At 44.0% G+C, this 17,921-nt stretch overlaps 1 protein-coding gene across 1 annotated transcript in view; it reads right to left on the bottom strand.

Moving 5' to 3' along the window:
- The window catches only part of actl6a (actin-like 6A), a 20,563-nt gene extending 2,664 nt beyond the window's left edge, over window positions 1-17,899 (bottom strand). The window contains exons 1-12 of the mRNA XM_078410928.1: window positions 17,771-17,899; window positions 14,807-14,883; window positions 13,321-13,495; window positions 12,012-12,112; window positions 9,063-9,160; window positions 8,360-8,454; window positions 7,551-7,657; window positions 7,312-7,401; window positions 6,479-6,540; window positions 6,247-6,361; window positions 2,105-2,185; window positions 1,400-1,495 (exon numbers count right to left, since the gene is read on the bottom strand). Of these exons, the coding sequence (XP_078267054.1) occupies window positions 1,400-1,495; window positions 2,105-2,185; window positions 6,247-6,361; window positions 6,479-6,540; window positions 7,312-7,401; window positions 7,551-7,657; window positions 8,360-8,454; window positions 9,063-9,160; window positions 12,012-12,112; window positions 13,321-13,495; window positions 14,807-14,883; window positions 17,771-17,795 (1,122 nt within the window). The 5' untranslated portion in view covers window positions 17,796-17,899. The remainder of the gene's footprint in view (window positions 1-1,399; window positions 1,496-2,104; window positions 2,186-6,246; window positions 6,362-6,478; window positions 6,541-7,311; window positions 7,402-7,550; window positions 7,658-8,359; window positions 8,455-9,062; window positions 9,161-12,011; window positions 12,113-13,320; window positions 13,496-14,806; window positions 14,884-17,770) is intronic.
- Between the last annotated feature and the right edge of the window lie 22 nt (window positions 17,900-17,921).

A 17,921-nucleotide genomic window follows, 5' to 3' on the forward strand; every position in this document is an offset into this window, starting at 1 on the left:
CTTGCTCCAGTGGTCTTCAACAGCAAATCACAACAATCCATGTCCCCCCCCTCCCATTACCCCCACCCCCCCTCCCGACTCCCCCCTCTACTCCCCTCCACCCTTTCCCCCCAACTACCGCTTTCCCACCACTCCCGACTACCCCCCTCCCCCACCCACTCCCGCCCTCCCCCATTTCCCTGCACCCAATCCCCTCAACATCAATGGGCCTTGCGCTGCGCAGCGAGGCCTGCAACGGGGCGAGGTGGGGCAAGGCCGGGCCAGCGGCGTGATGCGAGGCGGGGCCAGCGACGGGGCGAGTGCAGCAGCGAGGCGGGGCCAGCGACGGGGCGGGGCCAGCAGCGTGAGGCGAGTACAGCGGCGAGGCCAGCGGCGGGGCACGTGTTTTGCAGAAAAATGTGAGGTGAAAGCGGAATGGCGGAAATGAAATAAGAAAGCGGAAACTTTCAGGCAAATTCGGACAGGTTGGGGGGGTCTGCTTCTTGGCGAGAGCCACACCCAAACATTATGCCCTGATTTTCCATGAAAAAGAAAACGGGCAGTAGATGAACCATTCTGGGGGAAATGGTATTGGACAATGTAAATTAACGATGAACCCTTTCCATAATTTGGCAAGACAAATGCAAAAAGTCAAACAAGGAACTGCAGATGCCCCTATACTAAAAAAGGCAGTGCTGGAGTAATGCAGGATGTCAGGCAAACAGGCATCACTGGATTACAGGGATATGTTACATTTCAGGACTCTTCTTCAGACTTCCCAGAAAAAAATGAGTTTTAGATCAAAGTATCTGTAATTGTGCAACTGTGGTGTTTACTTGTTATTCCTAAATCGAAAGCATTTCATTCTCATAACATCTCCAGCGATGCTGCCTGTCCTGCTGAGTAGTTAAATATCACAATTTTCATCTTGAAGTCATTACAAAATCTAATATACAAAGATGATGTTTTCTCCAAAACTAAAACACCATTAATTCCCAGATTGCTGCAAACTGACCCAGAGTCCTGAGATCAGTAGATCTTTAACATGTGCCAGAACTTGAGAAAGTGTTAACTTGGAATTTATGTTTTTAAACAATCCTAGATAGACTATAATGTCTCAGTTTCTGTGATGGGTTGCAGAAACATTTATACATCCAGGTCTCAGATTCTGCCGAGGGTGCTGCACTGAAATGCTTTTCTACATCACACCAAATTCTGGTGCAAAAGACCATAGTAAACCTACAGTCCGGCACATTTGCTTAGCATGGACTGAATAATCTACAAAATGAAATATTGCTACTCTTTACACTACATTTAGAATGTCTGTGTCAGAGTTCCTTCAAAATCTCATAGACCCGAGAAAAAGTAACGGCTAAAGAAAAATATTACTTCATAGAAATTATGCACAGCAGGTACTCACAGGTGGCGTCTTCTGGGAGAGCTCTCTGTTCAAGCGGTCGGTAAAACTCTGTATTAATGTATTTCCACCCACCGCAATCACACTGCCATATAATCCCTTAAAAAGGTCCAAAACACCACTTACACGTTGGTTAAGAATTTACTTTTCCATATTCCACTAAAAATGCACGTTCCACATTGTACATACAATGGCTAAAATCCGAACGAATAAATGTAATCACTTACCAGCCTGTTTTTGATATTATCCATATGCCTATCTAAAAGCTTCTTAAATGCCACTATATTTGTCTCCACCTTCCCACACTACAGGAAGATACTGCTCCTGGCCCTCATCTTAACTATGAAATACTTAGCTATTCACATACATTGCACTCTGAGAAAATAAAACATTATTAGAAAAGTTGTTTTTGGTCGAGGAACTTTTGACATGATTACTCAAAGAATATCTGAATTGGTCCAGAATAATTAGAACACTCTAAAAATCACCACCAATGTTAAGCTCATCAAAGGCGAAAATGTTTCGTCAATAACTTGATGAAAATAAGAAAATATTTGAGAATCTTAAGAGAGTATTTTTTACTTTTCCCTTGCAAATAAACTGTGGGAATGTTTCTAGTCAGCAGTTTATTTGTCCGGTTTACAACATTCACATTTCATTAATGGTTTATAACAAAAGCTTGTGTCAATGCTGTTGTAAAGCACTCACCGGTCTAATATCGATGTCACACATTCCAACACTTGTAGTCACCACATGGCTGACACCCAGCATGGTGTTACCAGATAAACCCTGAAATCACAAATTAATGTTGAAATGTAGAAAACAGCTCCTCATTATGCACACACAAGGATCTACGGGAATATTGAGCAAAAACGCAAAGTGCTGGAGTAACTCTGCAGGTCAGGCAGCGCATCTGTAGAGGAAAATGGACAGGTGATATTTCGGGTCTGGACCCATCTTCAGACTGCCTGTAATCAAACCACCCACCCCACTCACCTGCATCCACCTATCACTTGCCAGGCTTTGTACTGCCCCATCTGTTCTCCCCCCTGCTTTCTTCTCTCCAATCTCTATCAGTCTGAAGAATAGTCCTGACCCAAAACACCACTTATCCATTCTCTCCACAGATGCTGCCTGGCCCGCTGAGTTCCTTCAGCACCTTAGTGTATTCCTCATAATTTATTCTAGCTTGCAAACATTGTGGAATTTGTCATGATCCTAAAATCTCTTTGCAACGTCAAATATTTGGGAGTTGGGGGAGGTAAAGGTGTTGGTTGCCCCAAGTGAAGGAACTGCTGAATGCAGAGGTTGAACAAGAGGAATAAAACAAAAGAAAATATGCACAATAAAATTGGCAACACAAAAGCAGATGAGATTTTTGCAAGTCCATATAATTTGGAAGAAATGTACCCATTGATGGTAAGGAGTAGAGTGCAAAATTGATGGTAAGGAGTAGAGTGCAAAATTGATGGTTCATCTGAACTCATCATTTTCATATAAAGGCAAAAGTTACTTTCACACGATTTCGGTAGGATCATCAACCAGAATAGATACTGTGATAAATACACAATATTTTCAATAGCATTGGCTAAGATCCATGAGAATTGATCGAATGATTGAAGATACTGCATAGAAACAGGAACCTCAGCCCATTGAGGCCACGCTGACAATCAATCATCTGCTCACACTAGTTCTACGTTGTCCCACTTTCTCATCCACTCCCTACATACCAGGGGCAACTTTACAGAAGTCAATTAACCTACAAAACCACACATCTTTGGGGTAGTGGGAGGAAACCGGAGCATCCAAGGGAAACCCACGCAGTCTCAGGGAAAACGTGCAAACTCTGCACGTAGAGTGCCAGATGTCAAGATCGGACCCGAGCATCTGGTGCTGTGAGGTGGCAGCTTTACCGGTTGTACCACTGTGCCACCCCTATGGGCTCTTGTCCTTTTTTCATTTGTCACTGCTGAAGACAATGTAACATTATAAAGACTAGGGATATAACATGGTCTACAATGGAGTTCCATACCTGATGTATCAATTGAATCATCATGTTAGCAGAGTTAGAGATTATAATTAATAACTAATGGCTCAGGATCTACATCTCGTCGATGACCCAAAATCGTTTTTTTTAGATATCTAATGCTGCAATTAAACCACTCATTAATCACTGCATTTCAATTTCCTTCTCCATTTCACTTCCACCACCTCCATCTTTTGGAACTAAAAGGCAAAAGTAGAAGCACAGCCAAGGAGCAAGACAAAGTCACGAGAATATTGAAATGGAATCAGATGCACATTTATGTTAAATTGTGCGGTGGGGGCTTCAGGTATTTAGAAATTGGCTGCTGTTTAAATATCCATGACAGTAATCGCAATCCTGAGGATAAAAAGTTAAGGGGAATGAATTGCTTTGGAGAGTTACGAGATGTGATGTGGCAATACATCCACGATTATTTCTGGTCACTTTATTGGGTATTTTTAAGGTGGAGATTGATAGATTTTTGATTAGTTAAGTTCATTGACACGTGTACAGAGGTACAGTGAAAAGCTTTTATTGCGTGCTATCCAGTTAGCGGAAAGACAATACATGACAATCGAGCCATTTACAGTCTATAGATACATAAGGGAATAACATTTAGTGCAAGGTAAAGCCAGTAAAGTCTGATCAAACATAGTCTAAGGGTCGCCAATGAGCTAGATAGTAGTTTTAGGACTGCTCTCTAGTTGTGGTAGGATGAATCAGTTGCCTGATCACAGTACGGGTGTCACGGGTTATGGGGAGAAGGCATCTACTCATCAAGGAGGATAGGGTTGAGGGGGAAAGATAGATCAACCATGATAGACTCGATGGGCCAAATGGCCTAATTCTGCTCCTGAGTTATGAACTTTTTTTCTTATGCATCGTATAAACCTAGCAATTATAGACCTATTAGTTAGACGTCTGTGGTGGGAAAATTAATGGAAAAGATACTTAGGGACAATATATATAATTATTTGGATAAACAAGGCCTGATTAGAAACAGTCAACATGGATTTGTGCCTGGAAGGTCATGTTTGACTAATCTTCTTGAATTTTTTGAAGAGGTTACCAGGGAAATTGATACGGGCAAGGCTGTGGATGTTGTCTATATGGACTTCAGTAAGGCATTTGACAAGGTTCCACATGGAAGGTTGATTAAGAAGGTTAAATCGTTGGGTATTAATAGTGAGGTTGCAAGATGGATTCAACAATGGCTGAATGGGAGATACCAGAGGGTAATGGTTGACAATTGTGTCAGGTTGGAGGCCAGTGTCTAGTGGAGTGCCCCAGGGATCTGTGTTGGGTCCACTGTTGTTTGTCATTTACATTAATGATCTGGATGATGGTGTGGCAAATTGGATTAGTAAATATGCAGATGATACTAAGATAGGTGGTGTAGTTAATAATGAAGTAGAGTTTCAAAGTCTACAGAGAGACTTGGGCCTTTTGGAAGGGTGGGCTGAAAGATGGCAGATGGAGTTTAATGCTGATAAGTGTGAGGTGCTGCATTTTGGTAGGACAAATCAAAATAGGACGTACAGGGTAAATGGTAGGGAATTGAGGAATGCAATGGAACAGAGGGATCTGGGAATAACTGTGCATTGTTCCCTGAAGGTGGAATCTCATGTGGATAGGGTGGTGAAGAAGGCGTTTGGTATGCTTGCCTTTATAAATCAGAGCATCGAGTATAGAAGTTGGGATGTAATGTTAAAATTGTACAGGGCATTGGTGAGGCCGAATCTGGAGTATGGTGTGCAGTTCTGGTCGCCAAATTATAGGAAGGATGTCGACAAAATGGAGAGGGTACAGAGGAGATTTACTAGAATGTTGCCTGGGTTTCAGCACTTGGGCTACAGAGAGAGGTTGAACAGGTTGGGTCTTTATTCTTTGGAGCGTAGAAGGTTGAGGGGGGACTTGATAGAGGTTTTTTAAATTTTGAGAGGGACGGACAGAGTTGACGTGGGTAGGCTTTTCCCTTTGAGAGTGGGGAAGATTCCAACAAGGGGACATAGCTTCAGAATTGAGGGACAAAAGTTTAGGGGTAACATGAGGGGTAACTTCTTTACTCAGAGGGTGGTGGCTGTATGGAATGGGCTTCCGGTGGAAGTGATGGAGGCTGGCTCGATTTTATTATTTAAGAGTAAATTGGATAGGTATATGGATAGGAGGGGATTAGAGGGTTATGGTCTGAGTGCAGGTAGATGAGACTAGGTCAGGGAGAATGGTCGGCGTGGACTGGTAGGGCCGGACAGGCCTGTTTCCATGCTGTAGTTGTTATATGTTATATGTTATATGTATATGAAGTTTCTATAGCAAGTCATGCAATCTCCCCTCACAAATTTAGTTCTCAATATTTCTATTTCAGTTTGCATTTTTTTCACCTCCAAGCTAAAACTGAAATAGTGAGAACTAAATCCTTTCAATAAAATATTTGTCTTATAGTATTAGGGCTGCAGTGACACAGCGGCAGAGTTGCTGCCTTACAGCACCAGAGACCCGGGTTCGATCCTTACTATGTATGCATGTCTGTATGGAGTTTGTACGTTCTCCTCGTGACCTGCGTGGGTTTTCTCCAGGATCTCCGGTTTTCTCCCTCCAAAGATGTACAGGTTAGGGTTATTGTTAATTGGCTTGGTATAATTGTAAATTGTCCTGTGTGTACGTGCGTGTGGGATGGTGTACGTGTGCGGGGATCGCTGGTCAGCATCGACTCGGTCGGCCGCAGGCCTGTTTCTGCACTGCATCTCCAAACTAAACTCATTAAATTCACTTTGAGACACTTCACAAAGACGAGTTTCTTCCACTTCCCTTCTCAGTGAAGTACCTTGACATTGGATGGATCAAACAAGCCTTCTGGAATTCTCAGTCTCTCTGCCCCAAAATCACAGTTGTAGCCATTGGGAAATTCATAATGAACACTGGGCATCTGTGCAGCTACTCTGTGGAGATGAAGGGAAAGAGTTCAAGTTTTAAAATGCAGCCACAATCAGAGGAAATTAATCATAAGGAATAACTGTGAAGTTGGTAGGAAATTAACATAAATATCTACGACTTACTGCTCATCGTACGATGAATCAGACACCTGTAGTACTGAAGCTTGGAAATCCTGAATCACTTCCTGCAAGTTAATAACACCAGTTATGCAACTCATTTACAAAACATAACACTCCTCTATCACACATTACCAGCATTAAAGGATGCGGTGGATGTGGGGAGGATATTTTCACGAAGAGAACCTTGCATGCTGGCGATGAGTGATAGAAAAAAGTATCTCCAGAGATGCTGCTTGATCCGCTGAGTTACTCCATCTTTTGGTACCTACGGTTTAAACCAGCATCTGCAGTTCCTTGCTGCACACTAAACAATAAATGTACTCAAGACCAGAGCCAGTTACCTTTCAACCCTGCACAAAAGCTACAGCTTTAGCTTTCACACCCATAAAACACAATGTCCATGCTGAACAGGAAGCCAAGTTAAACTAATCGCCTCTGCCTGTACTTGATCCCTCCCTTCCCTACATAACAACTCATGGTTAATGCTAATTCTTTTTTAAAAATCAGGAAACCAATAATGCAGGTGTAGTCACAACAAATTTAGTTTAATTTATTATTGTCACGTGTACTCAGATACAGTGAAAGTACTTACAATCCTTTCAAATACTACTACCTGGTCCAAATTACCATGAGGGATTTCAGAACCAGAGTTCAGAAATCACTTCCTTCCTCAAAATCTATATCACCTAATTAATAAAGGTATAGCTCGTAGCATATATCCCATTGTTGGACGGACATTACACATGTATGACTGACATTACACATGTATGACGGACATTACACAGGTATGACGGACATTACACATGTATGATGGACATTACACATGTATGACTTACATTACACATGTAGTTGTGCCAGGAGCGTGTAACCTGAGGCAGCTTCTCTTTCTTCTTCCAATTGGGCGCAGATCCTTCACGCACTGACTCCTACGAGAACAGCAATGGGAATAAACTGGCACTCAGTTTTACTTCTTAGCACTGCTTTATCTCTAGACATGTTCAAAAATATATTTCAAGTCACAATGTCACTGCAAGTAGTTTTTACACGTACACACACAGGTACGTTTCCCCCTCACCTTTGCAGCTATCATGTATGGTGGGATTATTTCCACATTCAGTTCTTGAAACAGTTCTCTGCACTGCATGGAAATGAAGTCTCCTGCGAGTGGCGACTTAACAATGCCTAAAATTATTGAGAAAGAAAACGTTATCAGCATACACATGGAAGTCAGCACTGTAGCTATGAGGTTTAGAAGTTACCAGAAATCTATATGTACACACACACACACATTTACTTTTCAAGTTTATTTAAACTGCTGAAATGATACAACTGTGAGGCGTGAGAAATCATGTGACAGGGTGGGGGTGCAAGTAGAAAGTGGCAAGAGGGGAAGAGAAAAAGACATTCTGGCCTTCCATCACAGTGAGGAGGTGATTGGAGGAGACTCACTGTGATGGATGTTTCTTTTGTTTGGTGTTGGTTTATGATTGTATGTGTTATTGCATATTTTTATTGCTTATTTTTATTGGTCTTATCGTTGAACTGCGGGTAATTTTTCATTTCACTGCACATTTATGTGTATGTGACAAATATATTGACTATTGAGAAAGAAAAATAGGGCGAGAGACGGAGAAGCAGGGCGAGAGAGAAAGAAATGGAGCAAGCACGTAGTAGAGAGAGCACACAGAGCAACACGAAATGAGTGTACAGGCTCAGAACAGAGACACGATAGACCAGTGATGGCTGGACAGGGGTGGTGACAGTAAGGATCACATTTTTTAATAATATATAAGCAATAACTGCCAAGCTCTCGAAAGATTTCTTAAAAGGATTACCAACGATTGAATGACATATTTCAGCATAAAGACTTGCAGCTATGCTTACTTTGCTGAAGAACATATCCATCATGTACTGGAATAGCTGTGGTATGAGTGGCTCCACTATCTAAAACTAAGCCAGTAGAACGGCCATTTGCAAATCTAATTTGGTGAGTAAAGGAAAATAAAGACAAACATGAAACTGAATTACAACGTGAAGCCATTACAAAATTTCAAACAGCATTTATTTCATTATCTGTCCTATGTTTCCATAAGAGTCCAAATCTTGCATTCTGACTGTTAAGAGCATCTGACAGCATGATCATGAACTCAATTAATACTCAGGGCATTTGAAATTTGTACCTTTAAAAAAAAAAAATGTCTATCTCTTCTTCCTCCGACTCTGGAGTGTTTGTTTTTAATTTTAATTTTAGAGATACAGTGAGATAACAGAACTAGCCCTTCGGCCCATTGGGTCCATGCTGACTATCGATCACCCCGTACACTAGTTCTGTTATCCCACTGTCATATCCTACACCCTCGACACCATTTAATGAAGCCAATTAACACATATTAGCAAAACACGCCAATGCACGTATTTGGGATGCGGGACGAAACAGGATTTTTATATTTTTATGCCAGTTATTAACTACTTGCTTTCTGTTAAACTTGTTTTCCTCCCAGGTGGGAATAAGGAACTTGATTAACATTTTTTTTTTGCCAGTTTCAGTACTACGGTCATAAATGAAAAACAGTTCCGTGAAGGATACGCTGTGAGTGCAGCTGTCTTACACAGGAAAAACGCTGGGATGTTATAATGTTCAAACATCAGCTCAGTGAGTCGCTCCCTCTTTGCCCGCGTGTTCCACTGTGAAGAAATTAAACAATTAGTTAAAATAAGGACAAGGACATTAATGCACAAAGAGTACAAGCAATTTAACAAAACTGAGGATTATAAAACAACATTTCAAAGACATTTGGACAGGTACATGGATAGGAAAGGTTTAGAGGGATTTGGGCCAAACACAGGCAGGTGAGACTAGTGTAGATGGGGCTTCTTGGACACCATGGGTAAGTCGGGCTGACGGGCCTGTTTCCATGTGGTATGACCATTACTCTGACTATTTAAAAAAAAATTATGTTATGATTGCAGATTTTTATAATGAAAGCAATAAGAATTAACATAGGAAAGTGGCCTGTTGAAAACTTTTGGCACCAGGGAACTGGTGACAAGTTTGCAATGTCTCCCCTCACCTACCCCCGAATCCATAACACACATTCTTTGTGTAAATAAAAGAAAAACTCACACAAACATTTCCCATAACTGCAATACTCGACATTCAATTGGTCTTAAACTCAACATCACATGCCTTCCCCCTCAGAGTTCTTGCCAGTACAACTGGATCAGTTGTGAAGTCTCTCTTCACAACAAGGTGTGCGCGTGTATATACATATTATATATAAACATAGCACAAAAAGTAAGGAAATTTGTGTTTGGTAGATTATTTCTTTGTTGTAACAATGCTTCTTGGCAATAAATCTTATACCGTTGGAAAGCCTGTTTATTTCCCTTTTAAATGGTGCCACATTTGTAAGGAACATGCATTTGTGGGATGAGCAGCAGAGCTGAGTATGTGGGTTGCGCCCATGAAAAATCTGCCAAATCTTCTCTGCCAATGCCAAACAGCTTATTCTGCCATTGACTCTAGTTCGGTGTTGTTTGGTGGATTGGATGATTGAAGTCTGAAGAAACAAGACATATTGGCAATTTAACAATTTATTCATTTAATAAACAGGAGCCTCAGTAGCGTGTGGAAGAACCATACACAGCCACAACAGCCTGGCACCTCCTCCTCATGCTGGTCACCAGCCTGGTCACACACTGTTGTGGGATGGCATCCCATTCTTCAACCAGCATTTGTCGCAAGTCAGCCAACGTGGTTGTGTTGGTCACTCTGGCACGAACAGCACGCCCAAGCTGATCCCACAAGTGTTCAATGGGGTTGAGGTCAGGACTGCTGGCAGGCCATTCCATCCTCTCCACTCCCAAATTCTGGAGGTAGTCTCTGAGAAACCCTGCTCTGTGGGGGCGAGCATTGTCATCTTGGAGGATAGAGTTCGGTCCCAGACTGTGGAGATATGCCACTGGTTGCAGAATCTCATCTCGATATCTCTCTGCATTGAGATTGCCTACAATGATGACAAGCCTCGTTTTTCCAGTGAGGGAGATGCCGCCCCACACCATCACACTGCCTCCACCAAAAGATGTTACTCTATCGGTGCAGCAATCAGCATAGCGTTCTCCGCGTTTTCTCCACACTTTGACCCTATGATCCAACTGCCGTAGGCAGAATCTGGACTCATCGATGAACATAACGTTCCTCCACATGTTCGGGTTCCAGTGCACGTGTTGCCGACACCAGCGCAAACGGGCCTGACGGTGAAGGGCAGTCATGGCAGGCCTCCTGGCAGCCCTATGAGACCGGAGATCGGCTGCGTGTAGTCTGTTCCGAATTGTCTGGGCAGAGAGCCGTCAGCCATATCGTCCTGCAAACCTTGACTGCAAATCTGTAGAAGACAGCCTACAGTTCCTAAGTGCTGACAGGGTGAGGAAACGGTCTTCTTCGGGTGTCGTCTTCTTAGGACGCCCACTTCTGACATCCCCCGTTATATGGAACTTGGCCTTCACTTTGGAAATGGTACTAGGGCTCACTCCAAATAATGCCGCAACTTGGTTTTGCGGAACACCAGCTTGAAGCTGCCCTATCGCACGTGCCCTATCCAGATCAGTCAAACGTGGCATGCCGATTCTTGGAGCAGACACCCACTGACCACTGTAGCAGGGCCCATGCTCACAGATGCTGCCAATCAGGTGCCAATCAGGTACCTGATTGTCAGCACCTGGGGGTACCAGAAGCTCAAAACAAGAGTCAATAGCAACAGCAGAATAAGCTGTTTGGCATTGGCAGAGAAGATTTGGCAAATTTTTCATGGGCGCAACCCATATACTCAGCTCTGCTGCTCATCCCACAAATGCATGTTCCTTACAAATGTGGCACCATTTAAAAGGGAAATAAACAGGCTTTCCAACGGTATAAGATTTATTGCCAAGAAGCATTGTTACAACAAAGAAATAATCTACCAAACACAAATTTCCTTACTTTTTGTGCTATGTTTATATATATATATATTATATATATATACACACACATATATACATACACACATATACATGAACTCAACCTCAGCCAACGTGACACAATCCTGAGGCCAAGACGTGCGCAATATCATGGGAGACTGAGTAATATGTCAAGGTATATTTTTTCCAGATCCCAAAATGTACATATTATTTTACCTTGCGATGCTTACATAGCAGCACTGGAAATATTACATGGAACAAATTAACTGCTTTCCCGAGACCGTGTGCACCATATCACATTGAATTAACATTTTGATTGACTTAACATTTTGTTCAAGATGGCCGCGCCGTTGTGTTTGGCTGCCTGCCACTGTATGTTTCTTTTTTTTTCCTAGTCAGATGTGCAGCACTTTGGTCAACGTGGGTTGTTTTTAAATGTGCTATACAAATAAATTGACTTGACTTGACATTGCCTTCAAACTGATATTTTTATCCGGTGACTTTTATTTTCTGTCCCAACTGTTCGATCTTACGCTTGGATACAAAACAAAAATCCAATATTGGAAACCGAGTTACTTACCGGTGCCTCGGACATCAAAACAGGATGGAGGCCAGCTTCAGATTTGATGTGATTCTTATACGTGTGGTCCAGAATGGCCTGAAAACTATCCCAGTCTTCAACTGCAAATAAAAAGCACAAGATTCACAACCTTAAAATCAGGAGAATTTAAATTGAAATACTCCTATATTTCATTTTAACTCAATCTTGGCTGCTGATGCAACTAAAACAAAACATTTGGAAAGAGGCATAGAGTATGACAATTGATTTTATGCAGGTGAATATCTTCTCGATTAAGTGCTATATTTACAATGCCACAAAAAAAATTACACAATTTAAAACTGGTCGTTGTTTACAACAATCTCTAATGCATGTTACTGAGCAAAGATACTTCCATCTAAGATAGATACAAAGTGCTGGAGTAACTCAGTGGGTTACTCCAACTGAAGAAGAAGGGTCCAAAGAAGGGTCTCCAACTGAAACGTCACCCAAATAAATTGACAAAAAGGGAATGAAGCACATTTGATTGATCCTGGCGTTATCTCTGACTGAACACAAACACCTAAAATTATTCCGAGCAAAGCTTGCATCAAAGGTCAAAATACAACGTCCTCAGCAAACTAAAGGGTTCTTCGTGGGAAGGGACAAGTTGTAACCCTTCCAACGATACAATCAATGGCAGAGCAGTGCACTGACCCGTTCCAGCTCACTTCATTGGTGCTTACTAAAAAAAAGTAACTCTCCAACCAACTCATTGTCCACGGTAGCCACCTACATGCAAGATACCACCCCCCATCCCCCCCCAAGTTATGTGTGACTGCAACAAGCAAATCACTTAAAGTGTAGTTCCCCCTCTCCTCCCTCTACCCCATCTTGTTACATATCCATTTCTCTCCTTCCCACTTATATTCCTTTCTCTGGCTTCACTATGCACATCTCTTCGATCAATCTCTCACATTTGTCTTTTCATCTCCAGTCTTTGTTCAACCATTTGCCAATCAACCCCCCCTCCCCCCAACTTGTATCCACCTGTCATTTCAGTTTAATTTGTAATAGCCACACATGTCCTAAGACTTCTAAGGAAGTAGAGGCATTGGTGTGCTTCCTTAGCCGTTGCTTCAATGTCACTTATCCAGCCTCTACCAAACATGCTTCACATATGCTCAAGCACTCCCTATGACTAGCATAAGACTAGCAAGAGTAGTGCATTTTGGAGAGAGTTCAAGAGGAAATTAAGGGCATGTGAAAGACATCTACAAAGAGATCTTCAAGATGGAAGAGGAGAAAAGCACTGAGGAATTATAAAATAGTATTTAAATTGGTGACTTACTCATTCCATTTTTCAAAGGGGAGACGACTTCCATGTTTTCTCTGGGAACCCGTAGGGAGTTTGTGTCAATAAAGTACATGGTGCCGCTTGGCTTTCCCTTGTCTCCTTCGATTTCCATCGGAGCGCTCCCATCATCCCTCTCCAGCAGCATTCCAATTGCCGTTGGAAAGTCTGCCTTTAAAAGAACCGTCAGCTCACAATATATTCCCCAAGGTAAAATTCACATTGATTTATTTCTCATCGTATAAATAAGTATGTTATTCAAACAAAGTTTGAAATATACAGTAATTCGTAAATACTTTAAAGCATTTTTTTAATGATCGAAACTCGAAGTGCTCCAGGAACTCAATGGGTCAGGCAGCATGAGGGGGGGGGGGGGGATAGAGGAGAAATGGACAGATGTATTGGTCAGGACCCTTCTTGTACAGAACTTTATTGTCATTCGGTACAGATACCGAACGAAATTACAGCAGTCACAGAACACAACAAAAAAGAAAAGAACACAGGACACACGACCCCAACACAAACATCCATCACAGTGACTCCAAACACCCCCTCACTGTGATGGAAGGCAACAAAACTTCCACTCTCTTCCCCCCACGCCCACGGACAGACTCTACCAATCAGTCCCCTGTCCATTCCCTCCACAGATGTTGCCTGACCAGCTGAGTTACTCCAACACTGTGTATTGCTTAAGGTCAAGTGTTTAATTGTCATCTGTGCCAAAAACCGAACAATTAAATTCTTACTTGAAACAGCATAACAGGCCTGTAAACACAGTACTTGTATAGCATAAAAAACAAAAAAGAAATCAACACATTGAAGATATTATCGCAATAAGCCAAAATCCCCAACTACTACCAAGACAATTGGCAGTTCATTGTTTAATTATGTTCAAAACCCTGGGCCTGTTTGATGCAAGCAGAGAAAACGAATGGACAGGAAAAAACCATAGATGCTGGCAAAAACTATAGATGCTGGAGTAACTCAGTGGATCAGGCAGCATATCGGGAGAACGTGCATCGATGGCGTTTCTGGTCGGGGCACTCTTCAGACTTAATCAATTAATAATATAAATAAATGCTATACATAATTATATAAATAATCATATACAATTATATAATAGATAAAAAATATTTTAAAATAACATGATAATAATGAAACAAATAATTAAGAGAAAATGAGTGAGCTGGAAGTTCTGGGTTTCGACATTGAATCCAGAGGGTGCGATGTGCCCGGACAGAAGAGCAGGTGCTGCTCCTCAAGCTTACACCGGGTCTCGTTCTATCAGGACAAGAGGCCACAGAGAGCTCGACCAGAGTGCACGTCAGATGGAGAATCGCAGACACTGGTAACATCAGCTGTGGATCACCCTTGTGGACTGGGTGCAAGCACAGCACAATCCAAGAAATCATGCCAGCCGCCCTTCACCCCATGGAATCGCAAACTATCACATGGAGGTGATAAAAAGATGACTAAAACGTACCTTTGGACAATCTTCCCCGGCATAGCCAGCTCTAATGCTGTACGATCCAATGTCGAACACAAGAGCGCCAACCTCATCTGCAAAAAAAAATTACAGTGGCACATTAGCCAGTCCTCCTACAAGTCTGTAAATCTAACAGTACTGAAAGATGTATTGTGAAGATACCCATTTATGAAGCAAAATCCTAATACTTGTGAAAATACATTTAAATTAAGGCGTCAGGAGTTATGGGGAGAAGGCAGGAGAATAGGGTTGAGAGGGATAGATAGATCAGCCATGGTAGAGTAGACTTGGAGCAGAATTAGACCATTTGGTCCACCAAGAACATGAACATAAATTGTACACAAATCACAAAAGACAAATGAGATGCAATGCATCCTTTTACATTCATCGGTCCAATTTATTAGAAAGATGATGATTCATTGACTTTAGCCTCAGTGTAATCTACTATTCATACACTCTTGGACCTGGGTCCATGTGACGATATATATTGAATTTCTGCAACATGCCAAATGTTGGTGCTACACAAAAAAAAAGTAAACTTCAAAGCTGTGCAGTTCTTTAACTGAATCACAGATGAGGGTAAAATCCAGCACTAAAAGGCTGGGGCAGGGATAGAATAAGTAAGACATAACGTGCTGGAGTAATTCAGCAGGTCAAGTAGCATTTCTGGAGAACATGGATAGGTGACCTTTCAGGTCTGCACCGTTCCTCGGAAAAAGTAAACCCAGCCTACGCATTGACTCACTCAAAATTACAGAAGAGATAAATCGAAGATAGACATAAAGTGCTGGAGTCACTCCAGTACTTTGTCTTCTGTAGAATGATGTGATTGAATAGTAAATAAAAGCTGCTATCCTGTAACATTACAAAACAACACAGCAAACAAGCTTTAACTGAGCTGCTTAACAACATGGCTTGTTTCCACACCGCATCTCCAACCTAATCTAAACACATTACCTGTGCTTTGTAACGATACTTGATGCGCATATCTCCTGATCAATTAAATAATATGTACAATATCACAATTCTAACCAATTCTAACCAGTGACGTACACGCCACTGGAGATAAATGGGTCTACTGTGGATAGGGTGAGCAGTTTTAAATACTTGGGAGTCCGCATCACAGAGGATCTGACATGGGCAACGCACATTGCCGCACTGGTGGGTAAGGCAAAGCAGCGCCTTTACCACCTTAGACAGCTGAGGAAATTCAGAGTGTCTCTGAGGATCATTCATTGCTTCTACTCTGGGGCTGTAGAGAGCATCCTGTCCGGCAACATCAGTCTGGTTTGGGAACAGCTCTTCCCAGGACAGGAAGGCCCTGCAGAGAGTAGTACGTTCGCCTGAACGCACCATGGGAACTACACTCACCCCCCTGCAGGACCAATACATCAGGAGGTGCAGATCCAGATCAAGTAAGATTATGAGGGACCCCTGCCATCCCAGCAACGGACTGTTCCAGATGCTACGGTCAGGCAAACGCCTCCGCTGTCACGCTGTGAAAACAGAGAGGATGAAACGGAGTTTCTTCCCACAGGCCATCAGGACTGTCAACTTTTATAACTCCAGGGACTAAATTTTGTCTTCTCTATATTAACTTTATTAACTTTATTTATATGCTGTAACTGTAATTCCTTTTTGTGCACAATCCGCAGGCGTTGCCACTTTCATTTCACTGCACATCATGTATGTGTATGTGACAAATAAACTTGACTTGACTTGAATTACAAAATTCCTGCTGTCCTCTGTATCTCAATACAGCTGAGAATTGTAAACCAGTGACGATGTGGCAGCCACACACTGTGCCGAGACTGGACATAAGGTCGTAAGTGATAGGAGCAGAATTAGGCCATTCGGCCCATCAAGTCATTCACTCATGGCTGATCTATCGCTCCCTCCTAGCCCCATTCTCCTGCCTTCTCCCAATAACCTCTGACACCCGCACTAATCAAGAATCTATCTACTGTATCTCTGCCTTAAATATGTCCACTGACTTGGCCTCCACAGCCTTCTGTGGCAACGTGTCCCACAGATTCACCACCCTCTGACTAAAGACATTTCTCCTCATCTCCTTCCTAAAGGAACGTCCTTTAATTGTGAGGCTGTGCCCTCTGGTCCTAGACTCTCCCACTAGTGGAAACATCCTCTCCACATCCACTCTATCCAGGCCGCTCACTATTCTGTGTTTCAATGAGGTCCCCCCTCATTCTACTAAACTCCAGCGAGTACAGGCCCAGCGCCGACACACGCTCATCATAGGTTCACCTGCTCATGTACAGCATCTCCCCAGGCTCCCCCACACCAGCCGGGCCCAGGCCGCTGCTCCACCGGCTCCCCCAGCCGGGCCCAGGGCGCTGCTCCACCGGCTCCCCCAGCCGGGCCCAGGGCGCTGCTCCACCGGCTCCCCCAGCCGGGCCCAGGCCGCTGCTCCACCGGCTCCCCCAGCCGGGCCCAGGGCGCTGCTCCACCGGCTCTCCCACACCAGCCGGGCCCAGGCCGCTGCTCCACCAGCCGGGCCCAGGCCGCTGCTCCACCGGCTCCCCCAGCCGGGCCCAGGGCGCTGCTCCACCGGCTCTCCCACACCAGCCGGGCCCAGGCCGCTGCTCCACCAGCCGGGCCCAGGCCGCTGCTCCACCGGCTCCCCCAGCCGGGCCCAGGGCGCTGCTCCACCGGCTCCCCCAGCCGGGCCAGGCCGCTGCTCCACCGGCTCTCCCAGCCGGGCCAGGCCGCTGCTCCACCGGCTCCCCCAGCCGGCCCAGGCCGCTGCTCCACCGGCTCCCCCAGCCGGGCCCAGGCCGCTGCTCCACCGGCTCCCCCAGCCGGGCCAGGCCGCTGCTCCACCAGCCATGCCAGGCCGCGCATCTCCCGGCTCCGGCCTACACCCGGCGGGCCGGCTTCCTCAGGCACAGAGCCGGGCTACCGCGGCCGACACATCCCCGGCCGCTGCCCTCACTCACTCACCTCCACCGTACACGCCGCCGCTCATCGCCGCTGCTATTGTTGCCGCCGTCGCTCCTCCCCTCAGCCGAAGCGTCGCCGTCGCCGGACAGCCCGCTCCCGCCAACAAAGCCCCGTCAATGGGCGGCCCCAGCCCGAGCAGCCCGCACCCCCG

Source organism: Rhinoraja longicauda, chromosome 13 (genome assembly GCF_053455715.1).
Source record: "Rhinoraja longicauda isolate Sanriku21f chromosome 13, sRhiLon1.1, whole genome shotgun sequence".
Lineage (NCBI taxonomy): Eukaryota > Metazoa > Chordata > Chondrichthyes > Rajiformes > Arhynchobatidae > Rhinoraja > Rhinoraja longicauda.